Source organism: Strongylocentrotus purpuratus, unplaced genomic scaffold (genome assembly GCF_000002235.5).
Source record: "Strongylocentrotus purpuratus isolate Spur 01 unplaced genomic scaffold, Spur_5.0 spur5_scaffold_5, whole genome shotgun sequence".
NCBI classification, from domain to species: Eukaryota; Metazoa; Echinodermata; class Echinoidea; order Camarodonta; family Strongylocentrotidae; genus Strongylocentrotus; species Strongylocentrotus purpuratus.
Window position 1 is genome coordinate 13,616,366 of NW_022145611.1, and position 24,826 is coordinate 13,641,191.

Genomic DNA, 24,826 nt, shown 5'->3' on the forward strand with positions numbered 1-24,826 from the left:
AAATCGACTAGTCTTGTACCACGTGACGTCCAGCCAATGATATACGAGGACCCCCTGTGAAAAGAGATGTTGTTCAAGTCTACATGCATTGTGTATGTACTGTACGTACGACGTGTGTAATGTAAACGTATACAGCGCTATGCATGTAACGTAATTCAACGATTACCGCTAGATTTTCAGATGCGGATTCTACTGTTGATCTCAGCTGGCAAACCCAATGTAAAACATGTAATTTGGCGATTTTTCATGGTTTCATGAAAGACTTACCACAAGAATTTGTACCAGTCAAGATAAACACCGAGGAAATCATCTGTCTGTCGTCTGGAGAAAAAGAATCATGGTAAAGTATTTAACTTCGAAGAAATATATCACATATTTCACGAATTGTTTTGCGTGTGTTCTGCCTTCTGGCAATAGGCGAGTCGTGCTGCAATCCACATACAGTCGTAACGCATAAGATTTTAATGATGTGCAACAAATGGATGACAGGTAAAGGTGTCAATAAAACATCAGTAATTGTCTTATCAATTCTGATTTATGTGATCATTATACAATTTACATGATTTCTTTACACAGGATAACATTATGATTTTAATCTTCGAGACAGATATCTGTGGTTAAGTGATAAAATGGTGTGTTAATTTTATGATTAATTTTCGAACTGCAGTGCGACTGCGAGTGTAATGATTATTTATGGTGATTGATCATGATTCATTGGTCATTTGTGTCATGAATTAGGATCAGTGCAGTGCTAAAATATGTTGTCTAAAATGATTGACTAAATGCTCTTTAATAGTGTTGCCTTGAAATTGAAACGGTTGTGTATCTCGGCATCTTTTTCTGAGACTAAAGTAAGGAGTAAGGCTCCGTCGGTAAAGCATCTGCCTGTCAGACCAAAGATCTTGGGTTTGAATCCCACCCAGGCGGATGGCTGAAGCCTGCGTTGTGTGTTAACGTACCCCTCCCCAGGCTATGTTAAGTGGAAAACATTCTGATACATAGGAAGTTAAATGGAGAGTCACCACCCTTGCACGTGAAGAACCCACTGCTCAATTCGTAGAGTACTATGGGAAACTGGTGTATCGGTCCACCTGCACACCCCAATCAGGCCGAGTATATAAGGCATCTGTAAGAATCTTCAGTATTGAAGGAGGCAGATTATCTTGAAGTAGAAGAAGGAGAAGTCTTTAACTTGCCAGAAAAAAGTTATACAAGTATCAAGTATCAAGTTTATTTGTCTTCCAGAAAACACATGTGACAAAATATAATAGAGTATAATCATAACAGTACAATGTAGAATAAAGGAAGATGAGGAGACCTTGGTTGAAGCACAGCTTGTTAAGTTAAGGCCCCCTCATATGATGTGACAAAGATAACTTATTCATGAATACAACAACAAAACTATTTACAAAATACTTTCAGAGAACAACTACCCAACGATGCATCGACCACAGCATGGATGACTACAGCAAGTATACCCGAAGATGCGCACATCCCCATCACACCGGGTGAGCTAACAAGCTCACCGTGTGTGAAAATATGTATCATATGTGCAAAAAACCAACCCACCCATTGGTGGGCTATCTAATATGGACAAACCCAAGCTGACACCAAGTCGAGACATCAATGAGTTATTGCTCTCTGAGTGCAGAGGTCAAGTAGGAATATATGGTATACGACCATCGACTTGACTGTACTCGCCACTCCGTGCATCATTACACTTTTTTTATTGAAAAGAGGAACAAAACTTATTCTATAAATAATTGAATGATTTTGAAAAATGTAATCATGATTGGGAACCCTAGACCTTAAATGTCAGTGAACCTACATGTAGCATTTGACTTCAAATTAACAAGTATTTTCTTTTATATTCCTGTAAGGCTGTAGACGCAAAGGTCTACAGTACTTCATCTGACAAGAATCTCATCAAAATTCAAGCAAGAACAAGACATTTTCACAAGAAAAAAAAGGCTGTGTTATTTTGACTGTTCAAAAATCACACATGTTCCCATGTCTGTGTAGTCATTCAATAAACTTTTCTCCATACTTTTAATTGTTTACTTTTGTTGCTTGATAGAGACAAAATTCTTGTGTTCGTTGCATGATTTGTTTTCACAGAATCGCACACAAGGGCACTGCACAGACATGGGCACTCTGGTCAATGGCCATACTTGTGGTGTGTGTATGATAAACCTCATTATCCTCACTGGGCTTTGCATGGTGGATCTCTGACTCCAAGGAAAGAAGAAGAAGAAGAAGAGGAAGGAGGAGCTTGCTTTAGATTTTAGATTTGATAAACTACACAAAGCCCTAACAAAAATTAATCTAGTTTTGTTTTACTCCAGTTGTAGGTTCAGATCTAGATATCATCGGGAAAAGGGTACTTCCCATCAAAGGTGTGGGAGACATTCATGGCTCATGTGGTTAACAAATAAAGATTGAAATTATTTTAATATCAGGGAATGAATGCATATGGACAGATGGAAGTTATTTCAGTCAGAGTCGGCTTGTGCAGTTGTGTGAAACTTTTGTGTGACACCATTGTTAACTCGTTGCTTTTACCTTAATTAAAAGTTGAATGTCAATTATTTAAAGTTCATGTATTTCTTAACAGAATTAATTTTAAAAGGTGATAATTTGAACCTAGTATACAAGCATTGAAGAAGCTAAATAAAATATGATCATTTTTTTGTTCAAGTCTGATACTACAGACCTGCCAACCAGTACGATTTAGTCGTATTTAGTACGATTTTTAGAAGCAAATACGACAGTACGATTTTCCTTAATAAAATACGATTTTCAAAAAAAAACAAAAAAAAAACATTTTTTTTTAAAAAATTTTTAAATTTATTTTTTTAAATTAATATTTTGTGTGTGCATCCGCCATTTTCAATGGCAAAATGTCCATTCTGTCCTGTAAAGTATCCTACAAGCATCTCACATTGGCAATTTGGGGATGTTCATTGGTTCATCGAACACACCAGTCATGACGAAATCATGCATATTCAACCAATGATCAATAAAAAAATCTTCCTGTAGGTAGAAACTGTAAGAGGCATTGATCCGCGTAACAATCCGTGTTTATTTTCACGAATACAACTTTTGTCAGTAAAATACAACTTTTGGGACTAAAGAATACAGTTTTTGAACTCCAGAGGTTGGCAGGTCTGATACTAGATCAGATTCTTCTTCCATTGCGTACAGTCCTCTTTGTAGAGTATAGTCGTACTTGTCAATGAGGATGACATTTTGTTTGGTAAATTCAATGTCTCCAGTGTTGTTGAAACATTCTCTCCAGTTGACATGTACTCCCTTAGATATTTTTACTTGTAGGCTATGTAGCTTTTAATATTCCAAGGTATTAAATCAAACTTTGATCCAGAGTACATTTAAACATTTTTCTTTCAATTTACCATTGATCTGTGATGTTGCACATGTACAGTGGTCTGTATGTTTATGATTAACGCAGCATGGACAGATGATAAAACAATTATCAATTTGCAAGTCATTTCTGTTTTAATTCTTAATACTTTGAGCGCATCAACATCCAACATTGTGTCTCTGAACATTTTCTACATACAATCTAAAAAATTCATTTATTGCACATGTTGAATAAATGATAGTGCCATTTTATTTGATAAATTCAATTTTGTTTCTTTTCATCTCCAGGCTGGAGAGGGGCCTCCATTCCTGACAGTGGGTACTGACGTCAGTGCCAAATACAGAGGAGCTTTCTGTGAAGCCAAGGTCAAAGTGGTCAAGAAGTTGGTGAAATGCAAGGTAAGGTTATATCTTATCACACATTCATGCTTCATGCCAATAGGTGAAGTCATCTGTTTGTAGCAAGAAGGGTGCTAACACTTCCCTGACTGCTTGAGACAAGGAATTATGCAGTAGGATATCCAACAGCTTCTGGTGATAAGTAAAAGTGGCTAGATTTGTAAATCTATATAAGTATAGGAGTGACGGCCCTTCCGACTCCCAATAGACAAATTGTCATGCAAATTGAATCATAGAAAACTTGTTTATTAATTTTAATGAATAACTTTGAACATTTTATTGCTTAGATGACACATATTCATAGTTTGATCAGGAGCCTGAAATGTGTTTTGATCAAGAAAGAAGTATTCTTTTTGATCTCTATCCAGCGATTAATATGTTATGATAATTAGGGACTTTCATCCCTGTTGCATGTAACTTGAGCTTGAACATGAGATGAAAGCAACAACTGTAATCACAATTAGTTCATTTACATTCTTGTATTTTGCAGATGTTAATCAATACTGTAAGTGTGTATCTTCAACTATCTTGTATAGATTGGCTGAGCAATGAAGGGAAATTCATAATACTTTTGTATTTATCATTACATTCAGATCAACTTCAAAAGGGGGACAAGCTGCATAGTCAGCGATGAATTTATCATAGGGAATTTGAAGGTAAGTTTGACAAGAGGTCAAGATTTTTTTTTCTTCTACATTTCTTCTTCTACATTTCCTTACTTTCACGAATTACTGTAACTTTGACCAATCAGTGTTATGGATTTTACCATATATGTTGTGTTGACAGATTTTTTTTTTTTTTTAAAGAGAGGTAATACTTTCACTGGAGCTGTTATATTTGCACTAAACATTGTCTTCTAATGATGTCCACAAATAGTTGTATATGCAGATAAGTAAAATGTCTATTTTGAATAGACTGATATGTTGCAGTGAGCATGCCTCCTACAACTCATAAACTTATGAACTGAATCCATTTCCCTTTATGCTGTTTCTAGAAATATCCATCAGTCCACCTAGAACGATTTCATGCAACTTATTTTCCCATGTGTATAGATTTGAATTACTTAACTTGGGCATAGTTTTTATTGATTACGTGGATTGGATTCCCATACTTTCTATAATTGATGTGATGGAATTATGTGAACAAACTTTTTATTGCTGTTTCTAGAAATATGCATCAGCACACTGGGAATGATTATGAGTTCATTCTCTTCAAGATTTGTCCAATGAAGCTTGTGCGTAGTGTTTAATAGTTAGGAGAAGGTTGAGTTCTTGGAGAGGTGTAAAATAATTTGTGAGCATTATCATTGTTATTATGCAAGTGTGGAAGAACATCAGAGAAAAAGGATGGCTCTTCAAATATGATTTGACATTAATCATGTCCATCTCATTGTGAAAGAATAAATGTTGCATTGCCGATTGATATCCGCCATAATCATCTTTACATCAAAGAACAAACCCACGGCAAACACAAGAGTGATATCTACTGCTCTGCTAATATGGCAACAGTATTCTATGAAATTTATCAAATCACATTTACTTGTACTGTGAGTGTTCTATACAGTAGTGTGTATTGGTGTAACAACAATACATGTAATATTTCCTCTTATTTGTCATAAGAAAAATCATATCAAATTTGTGTAGCAGTTTAATTAAAAGTGTAAGAATCTTGGCTACTGCGATAAGTGTGCAAGCCATTTCATTATAACCAATGGGTTGATTTTATAAAGAGAATTACACCCCTTCTTCAGTCAAGTTTGTATTGTTAATTTTTGATGCATAGAAATATGGTCGTAACGATTTTTCAGTATTGTTGACAGTTGAGTACACAAGTACATATGTAAATGCCTTGCCAGGTAAGAGATTGTGTTCCAGACGATTAAACATAGTACCTGTACATATGCAAGATATTGAATAAATTGAATTACATTCCCATTGCATAGTCAACAATGCAATTTGATCGTGGGTCACTTAACTGCCAAGGTTAACTGAAGGACAAGCAGAATGACCTTTAATGTCACAGACATGCAGACTTGTCTAACCAACATCTGTTCCTGTCATTTACCATAGATACAATGTGTACTTTTACAGCTACTGGTATAAAGGAAAGGATACAGACACGACAAAATATTTTTTGCGGGGTCAAAGGAAAAGGCTTTTATGTATACAAAAGGGACATGCTGGAACATGTTTACCTGAAGATCAGCCTGTGGTTCTTACCTGACATGTATGTATTGTTCCATGTCACTCTGCAAATGACATCAATTTAAAGGGAAAGTCCCCCTTTAAATTTGTTATATGATAGAACTTTTTGAGATATTCATTGTTCTCCAAAGACAATATTTGATACCTGTAAAGTAGTCCTGTACCCTCAATACAATAATTCATTGAACACATGTTTTTACACATCTCCTGTATGAAATATCATTTTTGTATTCTATTAAGATTGGTGCCAAGGTAGAGGCTAAAATAACTGAAAGTAGTCCATATGAAGATGGAACAATTATGAAGCTGAATGATGCAAGTCTCTATACAGTTGGTAAGTGAGATCACCTTTTTGTAAACTGAATGATTTGTTTCACCACACCTTGACTCATGAAGAAACAAATAAAACTGAATGCGACAACAGGTACAAGATTCATTAAATGTTACTGAAAAGAACTTTGCTTTATACCAGCTACATTTACGGGGGATTGAGTATCCTACTTGGATGGCTCGGCAAATCTGCCCTGAAGGTTCTTATATTTAAAAAAAAAGTGCAAAATACATATCATACTCACATATTTGTTTGGTGAGGTACATAAATAGATGTGCTGGTCAGCAACGTACATGTACATGTATATTTTAAAGAACATGCATGGCATCGTAATGTTTAACATTGTGCGTTCATGCAATGTAATATTGTTGGTGTGTTAACTTGATGTTACCTGGAGTCTTTTGGGGCATATTCTGTTGTGAGGGAGCGGCACTTTTATCCAGCTTTTTAAACCTCTCTTTTTTCCTTTTATGCTCTCTCTTATAGTATTTGATGATGGTGATGAAAAGACTCTGCGAAGAACCTTGCTATGCTTGCAAGGAGAGAGACACTTTCATGAGAGTGAGGTAAGTGCTTTTATTTACTTGTCTTAACTTTCCAAGAAATGAATAATCACATGCAATTTTTTCTGCCTTTTTGATATCAATGAGGAGTTGTTTTATTTAACCATGCAATATGATAAATTTTTATAATGATCAACATATTTATGTAGTCTTGTGTGAGTACAATTTGTACTGCTAGATGAAAACAAGAAGCATGTAACATTAATTTGAGTTACGTCCAATGAAATTAATTACCCAACCTTATACAGTTTGGTATTTTCTTTCCATACTTGCAAACCGTAGATCACTTGTCGTTGAAGGATCCTCAGCAATGTCTGTTTCACTTGAGTTACACCTGATAAGCTTGATTGATTGATCAATCTAACATGTTTTGATAATCTTTCTTTTCTTTTTATGTGCAGACCTTAGATCACCTGCCATTGACAGATCCAGAGAACTTTGGTACTCCTGTCATGAAAGACAGTAGTAAGATGAGGAGAAAAAGAAGAATGAGTAATCGCTCACAGTAAGTCTTCTATATTATGAACATTTTTTAATTTATTTTTATTTATTCATATATATTTTTTTTAAATGAAGTATACAAATGTCCTTCAACTTGGGCCACATTTAATTGTAAATCAATTAAAGAACATTGACTTTACTTCCCATACTGAAGAATTTTAAGTGCAAAAGCTGTTTTCATGGCATTCTGAAAGTTTGATATCATTACGACAATCATAGCTTCCATATTCTTGGTCTGATCATGCTCAACCCCCTCTATATCTGTTTGCTTTCTTTCTCTCTTATACACTTTTCTTAAATACTTTGTTTGGGCTTGACTTCTTAGTTCATTGCAATTTGAAAAGATGACAGAAATCACACAATTTTTTACTTGGAAAGTCCAGTAATCTTGTACAAAAGGACAAGTGAAATGATGAAATTACTGTTTTTGTACTACAGGAAGAGTGAAAGTGAAGAAGAGGAAGAGGAGGAGGAGGACAGCGACAGTGATTCTAACAAGAGACATCGTAAGGAGGAGCCCGAGGATGCCGTGGGCAAGATAGTCATCGTGGAGATGAACGAGAAGAGGAAGAATTCCTTCTTTCCTGCACTGGTGAGTGAACACCTACTTGATTCAATGGGTCTATAGCAGGCATGGAAGTGCATTGTATTTTAGAAGCATTGGTCTTGAAGTGTCCTTCTTAATATAAACAAGACAAAGATATTCAGTAGAGATTGAATTTGAAGGTTATATCATTCCACTCTTCTGAGGAGCAAAACATGTGATATTCAATCCTGATGCTCATTCTTGTATTGAACACTGGAGAAGTCGATCACAATATCTGATGGTCATAGAAATGTCAGTTATTTTCAAGTTGATGATAAAATATCTTGTTTATATACAAGGTTAAATCCTCATATTGATTGATCACTTGTTCTTTTATCTTTAATAGTTTGTGAATCTTTCATTTTGTAATTGATATTGTCGGAAAATCATGCAAGAATTTAACGAGTATGTTTTTTAAGTCTTATATCATTTGTACCTTCTTCAGCATGTTCTGTGATAGGTGCAATTTTAAAAGATGTTCTATATGTATTCTCCATGTTGCTTGTTACAATCTTTTTATTTGTGAAGAGATATTAATAAGAAATAATGCACAAATCACTCTATTAAAACTGATATAATGTACCGGTAATGATTTCTGATCTCTTTATTGTTTGCCTTTTGAAAAGGTTGTTGATCCAAGCTGTACAAAAGATGTCCAGACCAATCGGAAAGACTATATAGTGGCACGATCATTCAAGGATAACAAATTGTAAGTGACATACCGGTAGTTGAACACTTTCAGTTTGTATGCATTGTATTGAAATGCACTTTTTAACCAAGGAAATTCTGCTGTTTCTTAGCAAGTAGTCAGTATTTGATATTCATGAATTCATTCATTACTGGTCATCTAGTTTCGATCTCCTAGTATATAAAACTACATGTATGTTCAAGATTTTGATTTGAATTGCTCAGAGAGAAATAAAAGTAAAATGCTTGGAAATGGATCTTTATCTCCAATTCAAGCTTTGCACAAATCTTAAGTAAACAATTATATGTTTTAACTTTGTAGTATGATTCTAAAGAATAACTTGTAACCTTTAGTGATGATTCCATCCTCGTTGAAAAATCTCAAACTGGAAGAATATTTGACTATCTGTTCACTATTCTAATAAATCAGATGGTCTTTAGAGACAACAATGACAAGATATACTGTGGTTGAAGACAGTGCAGATGCATTAAAAAGACACATTTTTATATATATAACAATTTTAATAGGAGCTCAAGGAAAGTGACACATCGATTTTGATTTATTTTGCGATGGCAAGTAGAGTTGTAAAAAGTAAAATCTTTTATTTATTCTGTTCAGTTCAGTTCACTTTATTCAATCATTTAAAATCAAATATCTTTGTTTGAGGCTACCCTGGGTAAACAAGACATATTATTATTATTATTATTATTTCAGCTACACTGTTTCCAGATCAAGTAGGAAACCATTTCTGTCCAAGGATCATACGTACAAAGGAGATGTAGCTTCTCTCAAAGCAGGTAAGTGCAAAGACAACAAACAAAAAGTAAACTATTACATGTCTGTATGATAGATTTTTATGCCTCCGCCACCGAAGGTGGTGCCGGAGGCATCATGTTTTCGGGTTGTCCGTCCGTACGTCCGTCCGTCCGTCCGTCCGTACGTCCGTCCGTACGTCCGTCCCGTTTGACCGTTATCACAATATCTCAAGAACCATTTAAGATTTAAACTTAAGACTCGGGAATAGTATTTATCACCATAGGAAGACGATCTGATTAGATTTTGGAGTACGTAGGTCAAAGGTCACAGGTCACAGAGGTCAACTTATGAAATTCCTTGTATTGAGTTTGTTAGCGCGATATCTCAAGAACCATTTGAGATTTAAACTTCAAACTTAAGGATAGTATGTATCACCATAGGAAGACGATCTGATTAGATTTTGGAGCACGTATGTCAAAGGTCAAGGGTCACAGAGGTCAACTTATGAAATTCCATACATTGAGATTGTTATCATGATATCTCAAGAACCACTGGAGATTTAAACTTCAAACTTAGTGATAGTGTGTATCACTATAGGAAAACAATCTGATTAGATTTTGGAGCACGTATGTCAAAGGTCAAGGGTCACAGAGGTCAACTTATGAAATTCCATACATTGAGATTGTTATCATGATATCTCAAGAACCACTGGAGATTTAAACTTCAAACTTAGTGATAGTGTGTATCACTATAGGAAAACAATCTGATTAGATTTTGGAGCACGTAGGTCAAAGGTCAAGGGTCACAGAGGTCAACTTATGAAATTCCATACATTGAGATTGTTATCATGATATCTCTAGAACCACTGGAGATTTAAACTTCAAACTTAATGATAGTGTGTATCACCATAGGAAGACAATCTGATTAGATTTTGGAGCACGTAGGTCAAAGGTCAAAGGCCACAGCGCACATTATGAATGCAAAAACAGCTTGTGATCGCGTTATCTCAAGAACCGATTGATGGATTCATGCCAAAATTAGGTCATGTTTGTTACTTGCAGAGCCAATGAACTGAGTAGATTCTTGGTTCATAAGGTCAAAGGTCAAAGGTCATGGGCCCATTATGTATGCAAAAATAGCTTGTGAACGCATTCTCATTAGAACTGACAGATGGATTACTATTTAACTCAGAACATCTTGCAGAGCCAATGAACTGAGTAGATTTTATGGTCATGAGGTCAAAGATCAAAGGGTCATATATGTATATGAGAAATTGCTTGTAATCACAATATTCTGAGAACCTGTCAATGGATTACCATTGAACGTGAATTCAATTTTTTTTTTCTGTTTTGGTTTGTAAAATTGCTCTATAACGGAGGCATCATTTTCGACTGCGCGCAGTCGAATTCCATCTAGTTTTTTTGTATGATAATGTGATTTTCTCTTATTTGCAAGATGTAGTATTTGTCAATAGTAACTGTTGTTTTAAAAGTTGTTAGAATATTACTGAACATAGATACAGTTATATAGGATATCAACTAAGTTTACAGCATATTTGATCTAGACTGTATTGTACGTTTTTCTTTTGATCAGATGCATTTCAAATGATTTGATAAAACGATGTTTCACTTCAGCTGATGTATAAATTACATTGTACTTTGTATTACTACACATCATATTGATATAACTCTTACATTTTCTTTGAGGTATTGCATAATTCCCTTGTTTAATAACAATGAAAGAAAATTAATATAAAGAATTAATTGTATGGAAAATAGAAAAGTCATCATTTAGTGAATGCATGTGGATATTTTATGATTGATTGATTCTATCCATCCCCAATATCCCTTTGGTTGTACAGCCAACGAGAAGGCAGTGACCTTCATCGACACCGGCCAGCTACCCCCCAATTGGGATATGGAGTTGCTAAAGAAGAAGAACAAGAGCGGTAAGCAAGTACAGGTGCAATCAGAGGATGAAACCAGCGAAGACTCATCTGATGATGAGTATGACATGGAGAAAGATGCCTGGCTTGCCTCACTGCACAAGTTCATGGAAGAAAGAGGTAAGGTATCATTTGTTGAGAGCTTGGGGTGGGGGATGGGGATGGGGGGGGGGGGCATTGACTCTGTTAAAGGATATGAGCTAACACTGCCTATTGGTTTATAACATATATTTTAGGAAAACTTTCTGGTACCAAGAGCGAAATATTTAATATAGTCAAATGCAGTAAGGTTCGGTGAATGGAGTAATGCGTTCAAAAACAAGATGTTCAGGCTATCAAGATTGAATGAATTTGCGAGAACTCATTTTGGATGCATGAATCCTCATAGATGCAGTCCATTTTTGTGACCAGGTAGTGAAGCTACTGCCTCAGCAGCATACTTGATTAGGAGAAAGCGAAGATAAAGGGAAAGAATAGCATGTCAAGAGGGGGATGAAGGAGAAGTATATGCAGAAATGAACTAAACCTGACCATAAACCAAATCAGAGTGTGAAGAGGAGCTGCAATTAAGAAGAAAACAGGCTAAAGCTACACTGCACTACTTATAGCTACTTGCGCCCACTATATAGCAAACAATGCCTAAGTGGTGACCGTTGGTTCCCCATGGCCCCTTTTTATGCCTCCGCCACCGAAGGTGGTGCCGGAGGCATCATGTTTTCGGGTTGTCCGTCCGTACGTCCGTACGTCCGTACGTCCGTCCGTCCGTCCGTACGTCCGTCCGTCCGTCCCGTTTGACCGTTATCACAATATCTCAAGAACCATTTAAGATTTAAACTTAAGACTCGGGAATAGTATTTATCACCATAGGAAGACGATCTGATTAGATTTTGGAGTACGTAGGTCAAAGGTCACAGGTCACAGAGGTCAACTTATGAAATTCCTTGTATTGAGTTTGTTAGCGCGATATCTCAAGAACCATTTGAGATTTAAACTTAAAACTTAAGGATAGTATGTATCACCATAGGAAGACGATCTGATTAGATTTTGGAGCACGTATGTCAAAGGTCAAGGGTCACAGAGGTCAACTTATGAAATTCCATATATTGAGATTGTTATCATGATATCTCAAGAACCACTGGAGATTTAAACTTCAAACTTAGTGATAGTGTGTATCACTATAGGAAAACAATCTGATTACATTTTGGAGCACGTAGGTCAAAGGTCAAAGGTCACAGGGCTCATTATGTATGCAAAAACAGCTTGTGATCGCGTTATCTGAACAACCGATTGATGGATTCCTGCCAAACTTTGGTCATGTATGTATCTTGCAGAGCTGATGAACTGATTTGATTTTGGGGTCACGAGGTCAAAGGTCAAAGGTCACAGGGCTCATTATGTATGCAAAAACAGCTTGTGATCGCGTTATCTGAAGAACCGATTGATGGATTCCTGCCAAACTTTGGTCATGTATGTATCTTGCAAAGCCAATGAACTGATTAGATTTTGGGGTCACGAGGTCAAAGGTCACAGCGCACATTATGTATGCAAAAACAGCTCGTGATCGCGTTATCTGAACAACCGATTGATGGATTCCTGCCAAACTTTGGTCATGTATGTTACTTGCAGAGCTGATGAACTGATTAGATTTTGGGGTCATGAGGTAAAGGTCAAGGTCATGCGGCTCATTATGTATGCAAAAATAGCTTGTGATCATATTATCATTAGAACAGATTGATGGATTCCTGCCAAACTTAGATCATTTATGTATCTTGCAGAGCCAATGAATGGTTCATAAGATCAAAGGTCATGGGCTCATTATGTATGCAAAAATAGCTTGTGGACGCATTCTCATTAGAACTGACAGATGGATTACTATTTAACTCAGGAAATCTTGCAGAGCCAATGAACTGAGTAGATTTTAGGGTCATGAGGTCAAAGATCAAAGGGTCATATATGTTTATGAGAAATTGCTTGTAATCACGATATTCTGAGAACATGTTAATGGATTACAATTGAACTTGAATTTGAAAAATTTCTTCCGTTTCGGTTTGTAAAATTGCTCTATGACGGAGGCATCATTTTCGACTGCGCGCAGTCGAATTCCATCTAGTTTCTTATGTTAAATGAGATCTGATTTGATGAGATAACCACCTGTCAGTGAACTTGCATGGAGGTCTCATCCCTCTTGGCCAAACTAGTGCAGACAGGCTTTATTAAAAGAACTGGTTTAAGAACCAACTTGACTTTTATCTTCACCATCAGTCATCAAACTGCAATTCATGGCAACTGTGTCTCTTCTTTCAGGTACCCCCATCAACAAGCCACCGGTGCTAGGATACCGGGATCTCAACCTGTACAAGCTCTACAAGCTGGTCCAGGAGCAGGAAGGCTGTCGTAAGGTGACCGACAGGCAGATGTGGAGACATATCATGACCAAGATGGGCATTCCAGTCCCCGCTACCCAACAGCCGTACAACATTCACACCTCCTACAACAAGTCAGTACATGATCAAATTTTGGAGATATTGTGATTCAAAGTCATCGTGTATATAAAATTGTCCATGGGAAAACGAGGAAGTTCTTACAAGGCAGGTGGCCTTCATATCCAAGTTTCCCCTTAAACGTGTTTTAAGGATGAAAAATCTTTAAAAGGAAAACAAAAATGAAGTCCTTACTAGACATGTGGTACCTTGTGTAAAGGATAGTGGCTAAAGCAGGTTTGACCACACAAGTCTAGCATCCTATTACCATGCAAATAAGTTTAGAAATTAAAGACCTGAAGATATTACATAACAATTACATAACAACTATAAGCATTATTTTGTTGATCTTACTAGTCAGTCTTGTGGGACGGTGAGACAAAATAATCAAAATTGGTATGAACATCAACATCACCAAGAAACAAATGCAGAATGGAAAATTTCTCTTGAAAAATGTATATTCATGCATTTGTGTACAGCTGCTTTTTATGACATATCTTCTTGGCATCCTCAGTTGAAATGAACATGAATCTGATAAAATTAGATGATGATTATCAATATCCAATTCTTCCTCTCTTTTTTTCTCAGGTACCTCTTTGCATTTGAGGAGTTCAATCGGAAAATGGGACCGGGACCTCGCGTCTTCACCCGTACCAGGCGGCGGTCTTTTGACAGGGGCTGGATATCCCCACCTCCAGTCATCAGCAGGCAACGGTCAGTGGCCAAGCAAGGGGTCAAAGACGAGCCAAGTGATAGGGAGGAAGAAGAAGAATCACCATCCAAGAAAAGGGTATGTGATTGAAGTCTTGTAGATCAGAATTTCGCACACATTCCATGAGACATTCGTGGTTATCAAGTGTATGCTTCTGCTGTCAAAGTTGTCATTAATGCCAAATTGGACAAAGTTCTGATAGACACAAATGGAGGTTATCCTTTGACGTTTCTATTTAATTAATCAAATGAAAAGGGTCTTAAATGTATCCTTGCCTTTTAATGGTATCATAATGGTCTAGTACGAAGTATCACTTACATGCACTGCTTCTAGCTTATTTTTTTCAAAAATCAGGTTTGTTTCTTTTGCCTTTTTCATTAAAAGTCTCTTGGATACTCAACATGGAGCTCCTTTCATATAAAGGTATAACTGTATCATTGTTAGATTTTGCAGGAGATAATTGATCATGAAATTTTGCTGTTATTACACCCAGGTCACAAGAAAGAAAGGAGAGGATGCAGGCAAATCACAGGAACAGGAAGAAAGTAAACGAGAGACAAGGGAAGCCAAGACAAGGTCCAAGGAAACAGATAAGGAAGAGAAAGACACCAGTGACCGGGACGAGAAGAGATCAGGGAAGAAGTCTTTGAAAGACGACAAGGTCAAGGAAAGACTGCACAAGGATGCCAAGGACAAGGTGAAGGACAAACCCACCAAGGAGGACAATGTCAAGGACAAAGTCAAGGACAAATCTGACAAGGTCAAATCCTCCAAGGAGGACAAAGCCAAGGATAGATCAAAGGACACAGCTTCAAAGGAGAGCGATGAGAAGATAGGCGAGAAAGCAAATGAAGGAAAGGGGAAGGTGAAAGACACAAAAGGAAAAGAAGAAAAGACAAAGGAAGAGAAAGGGGATAGAAAGAAGGAGGAAAAGACAGAGGAAAAAGAGCTGGAAGCGAAAGGAAAGGAAAAGAGGGGCAAGAGCAGTGAAAGGGAGGAAGAAAGCGGTAGCCCCACTCCTCAAGTCCAACACATGTAAGTTTCTTACAGATTTCAAATATATATTTGTCTTAACTGGTCAAAAATGAAAAGAGTCTCGCCCACGAGTATAAAAGTGTTGCTTGATTTGATGTACTATTTGAAAATTTTATAGAATAACCCTCAATTATTTACATTATTATCAAATGAATGATCATAGAGATTTAGTGTGCACATTTCCAGTTTGTTTAAAAAAAAATTAAAAAGGTTGCCTATTTGTTAGGCAGTTAGAAAATGTTCCATGTCTGTGACAATACCTATTCTAAGTCTGTGAGAATACCTTTTCCAAGTCTGAAAATTAGTGCTGTAAGTCAGACGCTATGTTCGTGTTCGGTTCGGTTCGGCAGAGTTCGGCAATTTTTCACCCGAACTTGGTTCGGTTCGGGGTTCGGTAATTTAATAGCAAGCAGCGTTATAGCCACGGCGGTCAGGACTGGGCAGGCCGCCCGCCCTGCCGGGCCCGACCGGCACAGAGGACTTCTGCACACTGCTTCCGACCAGCACAAATTTCACATTAAAAAACTGCTCTAAACGTAATTATTTGTGAAGAAAAATACTACTTACATTCGTATTTCCGTCTTGAATCGTGTTTTATTTTCAATTTTAAAAGAATCATGTTTTCAATTTGTCAATCAATGATATTTTTAAAAGATTTTCCGAGACGGTTGTTGTCTAATGTTAGAGTCATACAAGGTGCCATCTTGAATAGAAATTTTCAGGCTCGCCAAGAACTGTTTTTTATAAGTTTTTATTTTCAATAGGAAAAATATAAAATCCCTATTTTTCCTGAATAAATAAATACCATACGATAATAAATATTTATTTCATTATTTATATTGTAAAATTTGTCCGATATGGTTACAATTAAAATATTAATGTTTTGTTCAACGGGTTTGAGCAAATTGAGCTAAACTTGTTTTGATCACGCACATGTATTCTTGTTTATGGCTTGCGATCGCGACGTAGCGTGGTCAGGATTTGGGATTTAAATGGCGCCAGTGAAGTTGCGCCCACCACTGGATAGGCATAAATCACAAGGGCGGAAAATGGGAAAAAAGTAAATATAATATGAGCAATCATAACATGAAAATTAGGTACAAAATGAAAAGTTTATTAGCTTGCAAAAACGTTTACATTTTTTTTGCCGAACATCCGAACCAGGCCTTTGCGTTCGGTTCGGTTCGGTTCGGTTCGGAAGTGCCATGTTCGGCGAACTTCCGTTCGGTTCGGCGGTTCGGCTACAGCACTACTGAAAATACCTTTTCCAAGTCTTTGACGATACCTTTTCCATGTATGCGTTTTCCTCTCGTAATGGCAGTATTGTCCTGAATGCATTTTCATTTATTTTCCTGTAGCACTGGTGCTGGCTATGAGGTTGGAGAGAAGGTTCATGTCCATTATGGAAGGGGAAGAACAGAGAAAATATACGAAGCTAAGGTGAGTTGCAGGAAGATGTATGCAAGGAATTTAATTGCTTAGTGTTTTATGTTTAACTTCTATGTTTCATGTTTTTATTCAGTGTAAACATGGCAACATTTTGCTCAATTTCTATTCCTTAATGATTGGTTTAAAAACTTAACTTGAGAGAAATTATACCATGATTAGAGAATAACATCCTATGTTACAACGTTGTATTCGTTCTGGACTAGAAAGTTCAAAACAAAAGGAGCCCAATATGAGTTGTCTGAAATATCTTTTGTACCACATCTGGCAATGTGCAATCTTTCTTGCAATACAAGTGTCTTTTATGAACATCAGGATTTTATGTTTTCACTGGAGTTTCCCAAACCTCTGTAACCATTTCTGTTGGTTTTCTCTTACCAGTATTTCAATATATTTCTTCTTTCAGGTTGTAGACATCGAACTGAAGGGCAAGGATCACGTCTTCACAGTCCATTACACAGGCTGGAATAATAGGTATGACGAGGCTGTCAAGATGAGTCGCATTGTAGGCTCTGCTGAAAAGAAAAAGAAAAAGTCAACTCCTAAAGGGAAACAACCTGAGAAGGAGAAGGCCAAAAAGGATGTGGAGAGAAGAGATAAAGAAGAACAGCAAAGAAAAGAGAAAGAAGAGGCAGACAGGAGGGAACAAGAAGAAAAAGAGAGGAGGGCGAGACAGGAACAAGAACAGAAGGAAAAGGAAGAAGCAGAGAGACTTGAAAAGGCAAGAGCAGAAAAAGAAAGGCAGGAAAAGGAAAGGCAAGAGAAGCTAGAAAGGGAGAGGAAGGAGAAGTTGGAAAGGGAGAGACTTGAAAAGGAGCGAAAGGAAAAGCAGGAAAGAGAAAAGAAAGAAAGACTAGAGAGAGAACAGCGAGAAAAGGAACAGCAGGAGAGATTAGAGAAAGAGCGACAGGAACGAGACAGGAAAGAAAAGCAAGAAAAGGAGAGGAAAGAGAAGCAGGAGAAGGACAAAAGAGAAAAGCTGGAGCGAGAGAAGAAGGAAAAGGAGAAGTTGGAACAGGAGAAGCAGGAGAAAGAACTAGCTGACAAGGCCAAGGAAGCTGAAAGAGAACGAAAGGAGAAGGCAGGAAAGGAAGGCAAGAAGACACCAACCGGAAAGCGAGGTCGTCCATCTCTTAGCAAGACATCTCCAGCGCCTCAGACTCCTCCAAGGACCACTCCATCATCTGCAAGGGGGAAATCCCCATCTCCCGGGTCAGTCTTCTCACAGAGGTCCATGAGATCTGATAGGAAGAGTCTCACAGAATCACCATTTGCAATGGGACTCAATGGTGAGATAAATGTTCTGCATTGATTCTACTAGCAAAATATAGAAGCCTTAGTAGGTACAAATGAAAGCTAGGGATTAGGAAATTCCAGAGTCAAGAAATTCAATTTTTTTTTGCACTGCTGCATAATTTTTAAGAAACAAATAATATGACAGCATGATCTTGTGTAAAATGATATTGACAGTTGCTGTTCCTGCTTCAAGCAATTTGCAAGGTTAAGTGTCCTAATCCATTAATTTTGGAGAATTAAACATTCACAACCTGGGCCGCCCACTAAAGTAATAAAATTGTGTGGTTTTATAGTAGCATCAGAACTTTAGATATCACATATTTTAATCAGTTACAATGTTTATTCTGTAAGAATAGATGTTTTTCTAAACGCTTTTCTGTATATTTTATTCACAGTACGGTCTCGAGGCAAAAGGTCGTCAACTGGGGAATACAGAAGAGGTGTTGATGGTGAGTGCAGTCACTTTGAGTCACAGTTATGCCTTGACAAAGTTTATGAATATCACATTGAGGAAAAAATTGTGATTCAAATTGCCGATGTAACGAGTATGGTGTGTGTTTATTCCATTAATTTAAAACCTACTTCAGCATTTTTTATGTTGATTGGTAGAACTAGTCATTGTGCAGGAACAATTATGTATCTTTGTATCTTTATCACATACATTAGAGATTATTACCATTCGACAATGATATATAATTAATGTTATTTTAAAGCAAAAATTAAATTCTCCCCCCCCCCCCCAAAAAAAAAACCCTTTCTTTCAGTGTGTTTGTTATTGACAGTGTATCTACAATAATTGATCATTAATTTGTGATGTAAATTGTCCCTTGTACCACAGATTCAGACAGTGACTATGATGAGTTGGATGACCTGTCTGAAAGCCAGCAGTCTACTCAAGATAGTGAAGACTCCCAACAGAAAGACACTAGTGTCCAGGAGCCCGAGGACCATGACGACAGTGCGTCAACAAAGACTGAAGACTATGCTGCAACTCTGATCAAAATCAGCGAAGAGAAGCTAAACTTTGATGATGACTTAGACGAAGGACCCCCGACACTCACGGCTGAAGTGGCACCAGAGACTGTAGAAGCCAGGCTGCAGGAAGTAGATTCAGAAGCACCCAAGGTGGAAGAAGAGGATAAGGTATCAGGAGAGAAGGAAGGAAGGTTAAAGACAAAGAAAGAATCCAAGATCAGGCTGAGGAAGTCGATAGACAAGGAGAGAGATGGTAAGGATTCAGCAAACGAATCCATGAAAGGAGAGAAGGTTGCTGGGAAGGATGGTTCCAAAGGCAACAACGATCTTGATGATTCTAAGGAGAAGATAGACGATACTCCTGTTCTGGAACGACAGATACCCATGGAAGCTGAACTGAAGGTGAAGTTGGAGGATCTGAAGCAAGAGACCAAGGGTTCTGCATCAGATGCTGATAAATCAACAGAGAAGAAGAAGGGTAGGAGGAAAGGAAGGAAGAGCATTGAGAGTAGAAAGAGGAGCAAAGCAGAAGCGGATGCTGCAGAAGTCTCAGAGAAATCAGAAGCCTCGGAAGCATCAGAACCAAAGAAGAAACAAGCCAAGGTCGACAGGAGGAAATCCGACAAGGGAGGGAAGAAGTCCAAGGTACATGAGGCCAAAACACCTGCTGATAACACAGACAGTGACTTTGGGACCAGCTCCGTCGATGACAAGTCCATTCCAGGAACCAGCAAATCTTTCATGACAACTCCACCTACCACACCAGAGAGTTCTCCTAAGATGCAATCTCCAGCACGCGAAGAAGAACTTCAGATAAAGACGGAAGAACAGAGCAGCAACAAGAGCGACAGTGATGCCCTGATTGAAGTAGCAAATCTTGATGACAGAGAAACATCGCAGACCAGAGAGAATGACACTCCTCTTGCTAGCTCTGCACCACCAAAGAAAGGCACACAGTCATCCCAGCAGGCTTCCCCTAAGAAGAGGCGGAGGGGTTTGTCAGAGTCGGAACCCACCAAGAGACGCAGGAAGCACAGCAGGAGGCGACAGTCGTCCATCTCTGAGAGGCAGCAGTCTGCCAAGGAACGAGGCAATAACAACAGCAGCGATACCGATGAGAGCAGGTCAGAGAGCAGATTGACCTCGAGCTCAGCCAAGCGTCAGGTGACGCTCAAGAAATATGCTGGTTCTTTGCCTCCATCAAGAGTGGCTGACAGCAGTGGGCAAGATGGGGCTGAAAAACAGCGCAGATGGAACTTCCTTGTTGGTGAGTGTGTTCACTTTTTATTCACTTAATTTTCACAAAACATATGAGTGTGCATCGTCACTAAAACCACTTTCCAAAATTTGTGTAAACTAACATTTTATTCATGCACTTCTGTTTGACATGCATGAAACTGTATGAGAATCAAAATTGGACATCACAGTACTCGTCATATCATGACATCATGTCTGTTTGTCAAAAGTATGTTTACATTGATATTTTACATCTGTATATAAGGTACAAGAGCCCCTATGCAATTGTCCATAATTTTTGCTTAGGAGATGGAAATAATCTTTACAAGGAAAACGTACTTGAACAGTCTCATAAATAGAGATAGAATAATAAATAGTAATTATTCTAAAGGTATTGCATCAACTGACATAATGAGGTGATATGTCCCAAAAATCATGCATTGAGCACATACAAAGGTCCTGAAAAGTGTTCTTAAAAAGTAAAGAAATTGTATATCATTCAAGATGCAAGAACAGTGAACATGTTCCTGCCTGCCTGCCTGCTTATCTTATGTTATAATTCCTTTATCCTCCAGATCTGAGCAACGTAAAGGAACCCGATGAAAGGATAGCCATAATCCAGCATCAACTGACAGAATTACGCTCGGTCTATCTACAGCTCAAACAAGAAGTGGCAACTATCGACAGGAGGAGAAAAAATTCCGCAAGAAGGAGAGAGAAGGTAATCTAATCTTACAATGGTGTCATCACACCCCCCCCCCCCCCCCAAGTACATGAAGGAAGGTTTGTCAAGAAGGAAAAGCAGCACTCTGTCTAAATAGATTCTTTCCACACAAATATGACATCCTTTAGAGTGAACCTTAAAGCTTTGGTTCATTTTAGGGTTCACTTTGGATTTGTAGGGGGTCACTCATTGGGTCAAACCCCACTAAAATCCATGCACAGAAACATGTATACAGCAGGTAATGACATTGACCAAAATATGTATTTTAGTTAAAGGCACAAGGATTGTCAGTTGTGTTTGTGGGGCCTAGAAGGTTGGGAACCATTGCTTTGAAATGTAGTGCTAATGGTCTTGAATCTTCCCCTGGCTATATAATTGGTTCACACCCCCAAAGCAAAATATTTGGTGGTCATCTAAACATCCACATATTTCCCAACGATACTGCAACTCCATAAATGAGATTTTGAAAAGAGAAAGAAGTGTGTGTCATTGACAAAGTAAAATGGGTACTGTCTTCTTCTACAGCTCTGGGCCCTGTCTTACAAAGAGTAAAGATTGATCCAAATCAATCGTAAGTCCTCCAATCAATCGCAAGTTTGCAGTCTCCTATCTCTTATGTACATAGCTGCGATTGATATCACTTACAAAGAAATTGTGATTGATATCAACTCTTTGTAAGATGGGCCCTGGTGTCTATACCTAACCTGCTCTGAGTCCCATTTTTACCTACCATTTCCACTTTCTCATCTCCTTCCATTCTCTTTTGGGGTTTCCAGCTGCTCACGTGATGGCTGGTGTTGCGCTAGGTCACTGCCTATCCCAGGGTCAGGAGAGGATGGATTCCGGTGGTGGATCATAGCAACAAGCCCCGCCCCTAGTTACGTCCCCCACCCACCAGGCCGTCACAGGTGACGGTGGTACAGTATGCAGGGTCAGCAAATAAAAGGAACCTCAGTATTAATCCATCATGTCAAACAGGAAAGTGGATATAGATTCAGTGATTGTACTTCTTCTAAACACACTACGCTTGAAATATACAAAAATGGTATTCGTGTTATAATGTTCCCAGGAACTCTAAAATCAGTTCATGCTGCACCTGTGCTATAGACTTCATGAGAAAGAAGGAAAGACAAAATTTTCTTTTATTTAGACCACCTCACCAAATCATATTTTTATATAAACATGCAATTTATTATTTGTCCGTGGATGCATGTTAGTTGTTAAGACCCCCCCCCCCCCCCCCCCCCAAACGACACTAGTAGATTAAGCGTGTGATACAAGATAGGCATCAGATATTGGGAGCTAGGCACAATGTAAACACATAGGTCACATCATCAGATGTAATACTGTTAAGGAAAAAAAATATTTCAAACATTCCACTATTGCCTCATCATTTGTAACAGGAATGCAAAGATTTTGCTTGAGCGTAAAGTACTGTAGGAGAAGTTGGGTTTGTTAAATTGTGTCCATTTTACGAGACATGATCCTGAACGAGTCCATTCAGGCATCCTGCCGTTTTGTATCAATACATGTATTTACTGCACACTTTTTGGTGGAAAAGTTTCTATCTTGCTCTTTCACAGTTTTTGAGACATTCAATCTCGTCAATTAGGTTTCATGCATTTTCTCTGTGGAATTTCATGTCCCCCCTCCCCCTCAAAAAAAAAAAACTGCTTGATGGGTTTTTCAATTCCTTTAAAATCTGCAGGTCATATGATAGCATAGCATATTTTCAAGTGGAGTTTGTTTCAAACTTTTGATGTTTAAAAAACCTCCAAGAGGACCAACTGACAGCTTTTGCCTTGTTATGCCCCAAATCAAGCCAGCTTACATGTGTTTATTGTTCCTTGTACTGTCTATGCCAACTTAAACATTGGATTTCACTGGTACTTTGGGAGTACTGCTAGCTGTATTGACATCTAGGCATGGTAATATCAGTTTGTACAGTCAAACCTGCTTTAACAACTGTATGTATTGAAAGACTACCTGTCTATAAAGTATTTGCAATGCAAAGTGGTGATAGTGTGAGTTCTGCGATATGTAGTCATTGAAATTTCTTGGGAATTGAAATTAGGACAATGCAACTTTTTCTCCTTGACCAATCTTATACTCAAGATATGGCAGATTTCAGATTCATGAATTCTATTTGCATTATGCTATTTCTCGTAATATACTTCATTTTGTGTGACCTGAAAAAGAAAATAGAACAAACAACAACAGTGGACTAAATCTTAACAAGATTTGGAAGGAAAATGACATTTATACTTAACTGTCAATAAGGATTCCATGTTTTTTCATTGCAAGAATGAATAATAATCCAAAATAAACGTATATATGCATGAAAAGAAGCACTTTCCAATTTATCTGTTCGGAGACAGAAGGGTGTTAGTTCAGTGTTAAACTATAAGAGTTAACACCCTTCTGGCTGCAAACTGATGCTATACTGTGCTTCGCCAATATACGATGTAATTATGTGTGTTAAACCAAGTACTGAAAGTAATTCTGTTTTCATGAGATAGAGGACAAACCATGGGAGCCAAATGGACCTTTTTGTTGTTACCATTTCGTACTGCTTTTGTTTTGTGAATTGACATCATATGTTTTGTTCATAACGAATACCAAAAAGGTGACATGTAATGGTCATTAATCACTTAGCAAATCTACTCGCACACCAATGCAACCTATACTGTTGTAAGAGACTATTTTTGGAGGCCAACAACAAAGAAAAGTAGTCATTATCCCTGAGACATGAATAGATGTTATGTTTGCCTGAACACAAAGTGAATTGATGAGGTATGACATAATGTGCTTCCATGAGTACTAAGTGGCTTAGATAATCCACCATTTGTCTACTTATACTGTTTCGTTTGTATCGATGTGTGTTCAACCAATACTGCACCATGCATAGGAGTTCTGCTACACAAACAAAAGCATGTGCACTGGTAAGTATGTATCAGAGCAAAGTGCCTCCTTATTGTGCCAAAAAATGACTAAAATACTGCAAATAGATCCGCAGAGGATGTTCAATTCTTCCAGGCTAAATGTAATGATGTGACAGAAGAAGAAAAAAATTGATGCTTTTATGAAATGAAATGCTTCAATTGGATGTACCTTTCGCTGTGTAGAACCCATAGGTAAGACGGTTTGTTGTATTTTTGTCAGTGATTATGTGCTGCAGGTCAGTTTTCTAGTGCGTAAAGTTTTTTGAAGCGAAATACTAAAGCGAGTGGGAGTTGTTCATTTGGATGTAATATGCTCGGATATGCTGATTTAAGTTATGCAAAGATATCAATGTGATGATTGTTTATTGAGCGTGGAGGTGAATAAGAAGAATGGATTTGAATATGATGTGATTACTTTTTGTATTATTATCAATGTAATCTTTAATTTATGAAGGATTATTGACTAACAAACCACCAAATACACCAAGCTATCTTGAATATCTGGGGTTAAAACCAAAGTTTTGTTATGGACAAGCTGCAGTAGGAAAGGGGGCAAAGTGTTGATGATAATAGACGGTTTGATTTTTTAAAGGTTTTGAATGAATTGATTTATAAGTTGTGGTGCA

General features: G+C 37.6%; 1 protein-coding gene across 1 annotated transcript; it reads left to right on the forward strand.

The window, feature by feature from the left end:
* Positions 1-224: 224 nt before the first annotated feature.
* Positions 225-23,409, forward strand: LOC105440474 (AT-rich interactive domain-containing protein 4A). The gene is made up of 19 exons (XM_030998346.1): positions 225-340; positions 3,670-3,780; positions 4,374-4,436; positions 6,225-6,318; positions 6,802-6,881; positions 7,280-7,383; positions 7,818-7,971; positions 8,592-8,674; positions 9,368-9,450; positions 11,271-11,474; positions 13,659-13,851; positions 14,423-14,624; positions 15,040-15,581; positions 16,940-17,021; positions 17,434-18,316; positions 18,719-18,772; positions 19,162-20,565; positions 21,110-21,255; positions 22,035-23,409. Exons 1-19 carry the CDS (start codon positions 338-340, stop codon positions 22,044-22,046), a joined length of 4,497 nt encoding a protein of 1,498 aa, XP_030854206.1. The 5' UTR covers positions 225-337; the 3' UTR covers positions 22,047-23,409.
* The last annotated feature ends 1,417 nt before the right edge of the window (positions 23,410-24,826 follow it).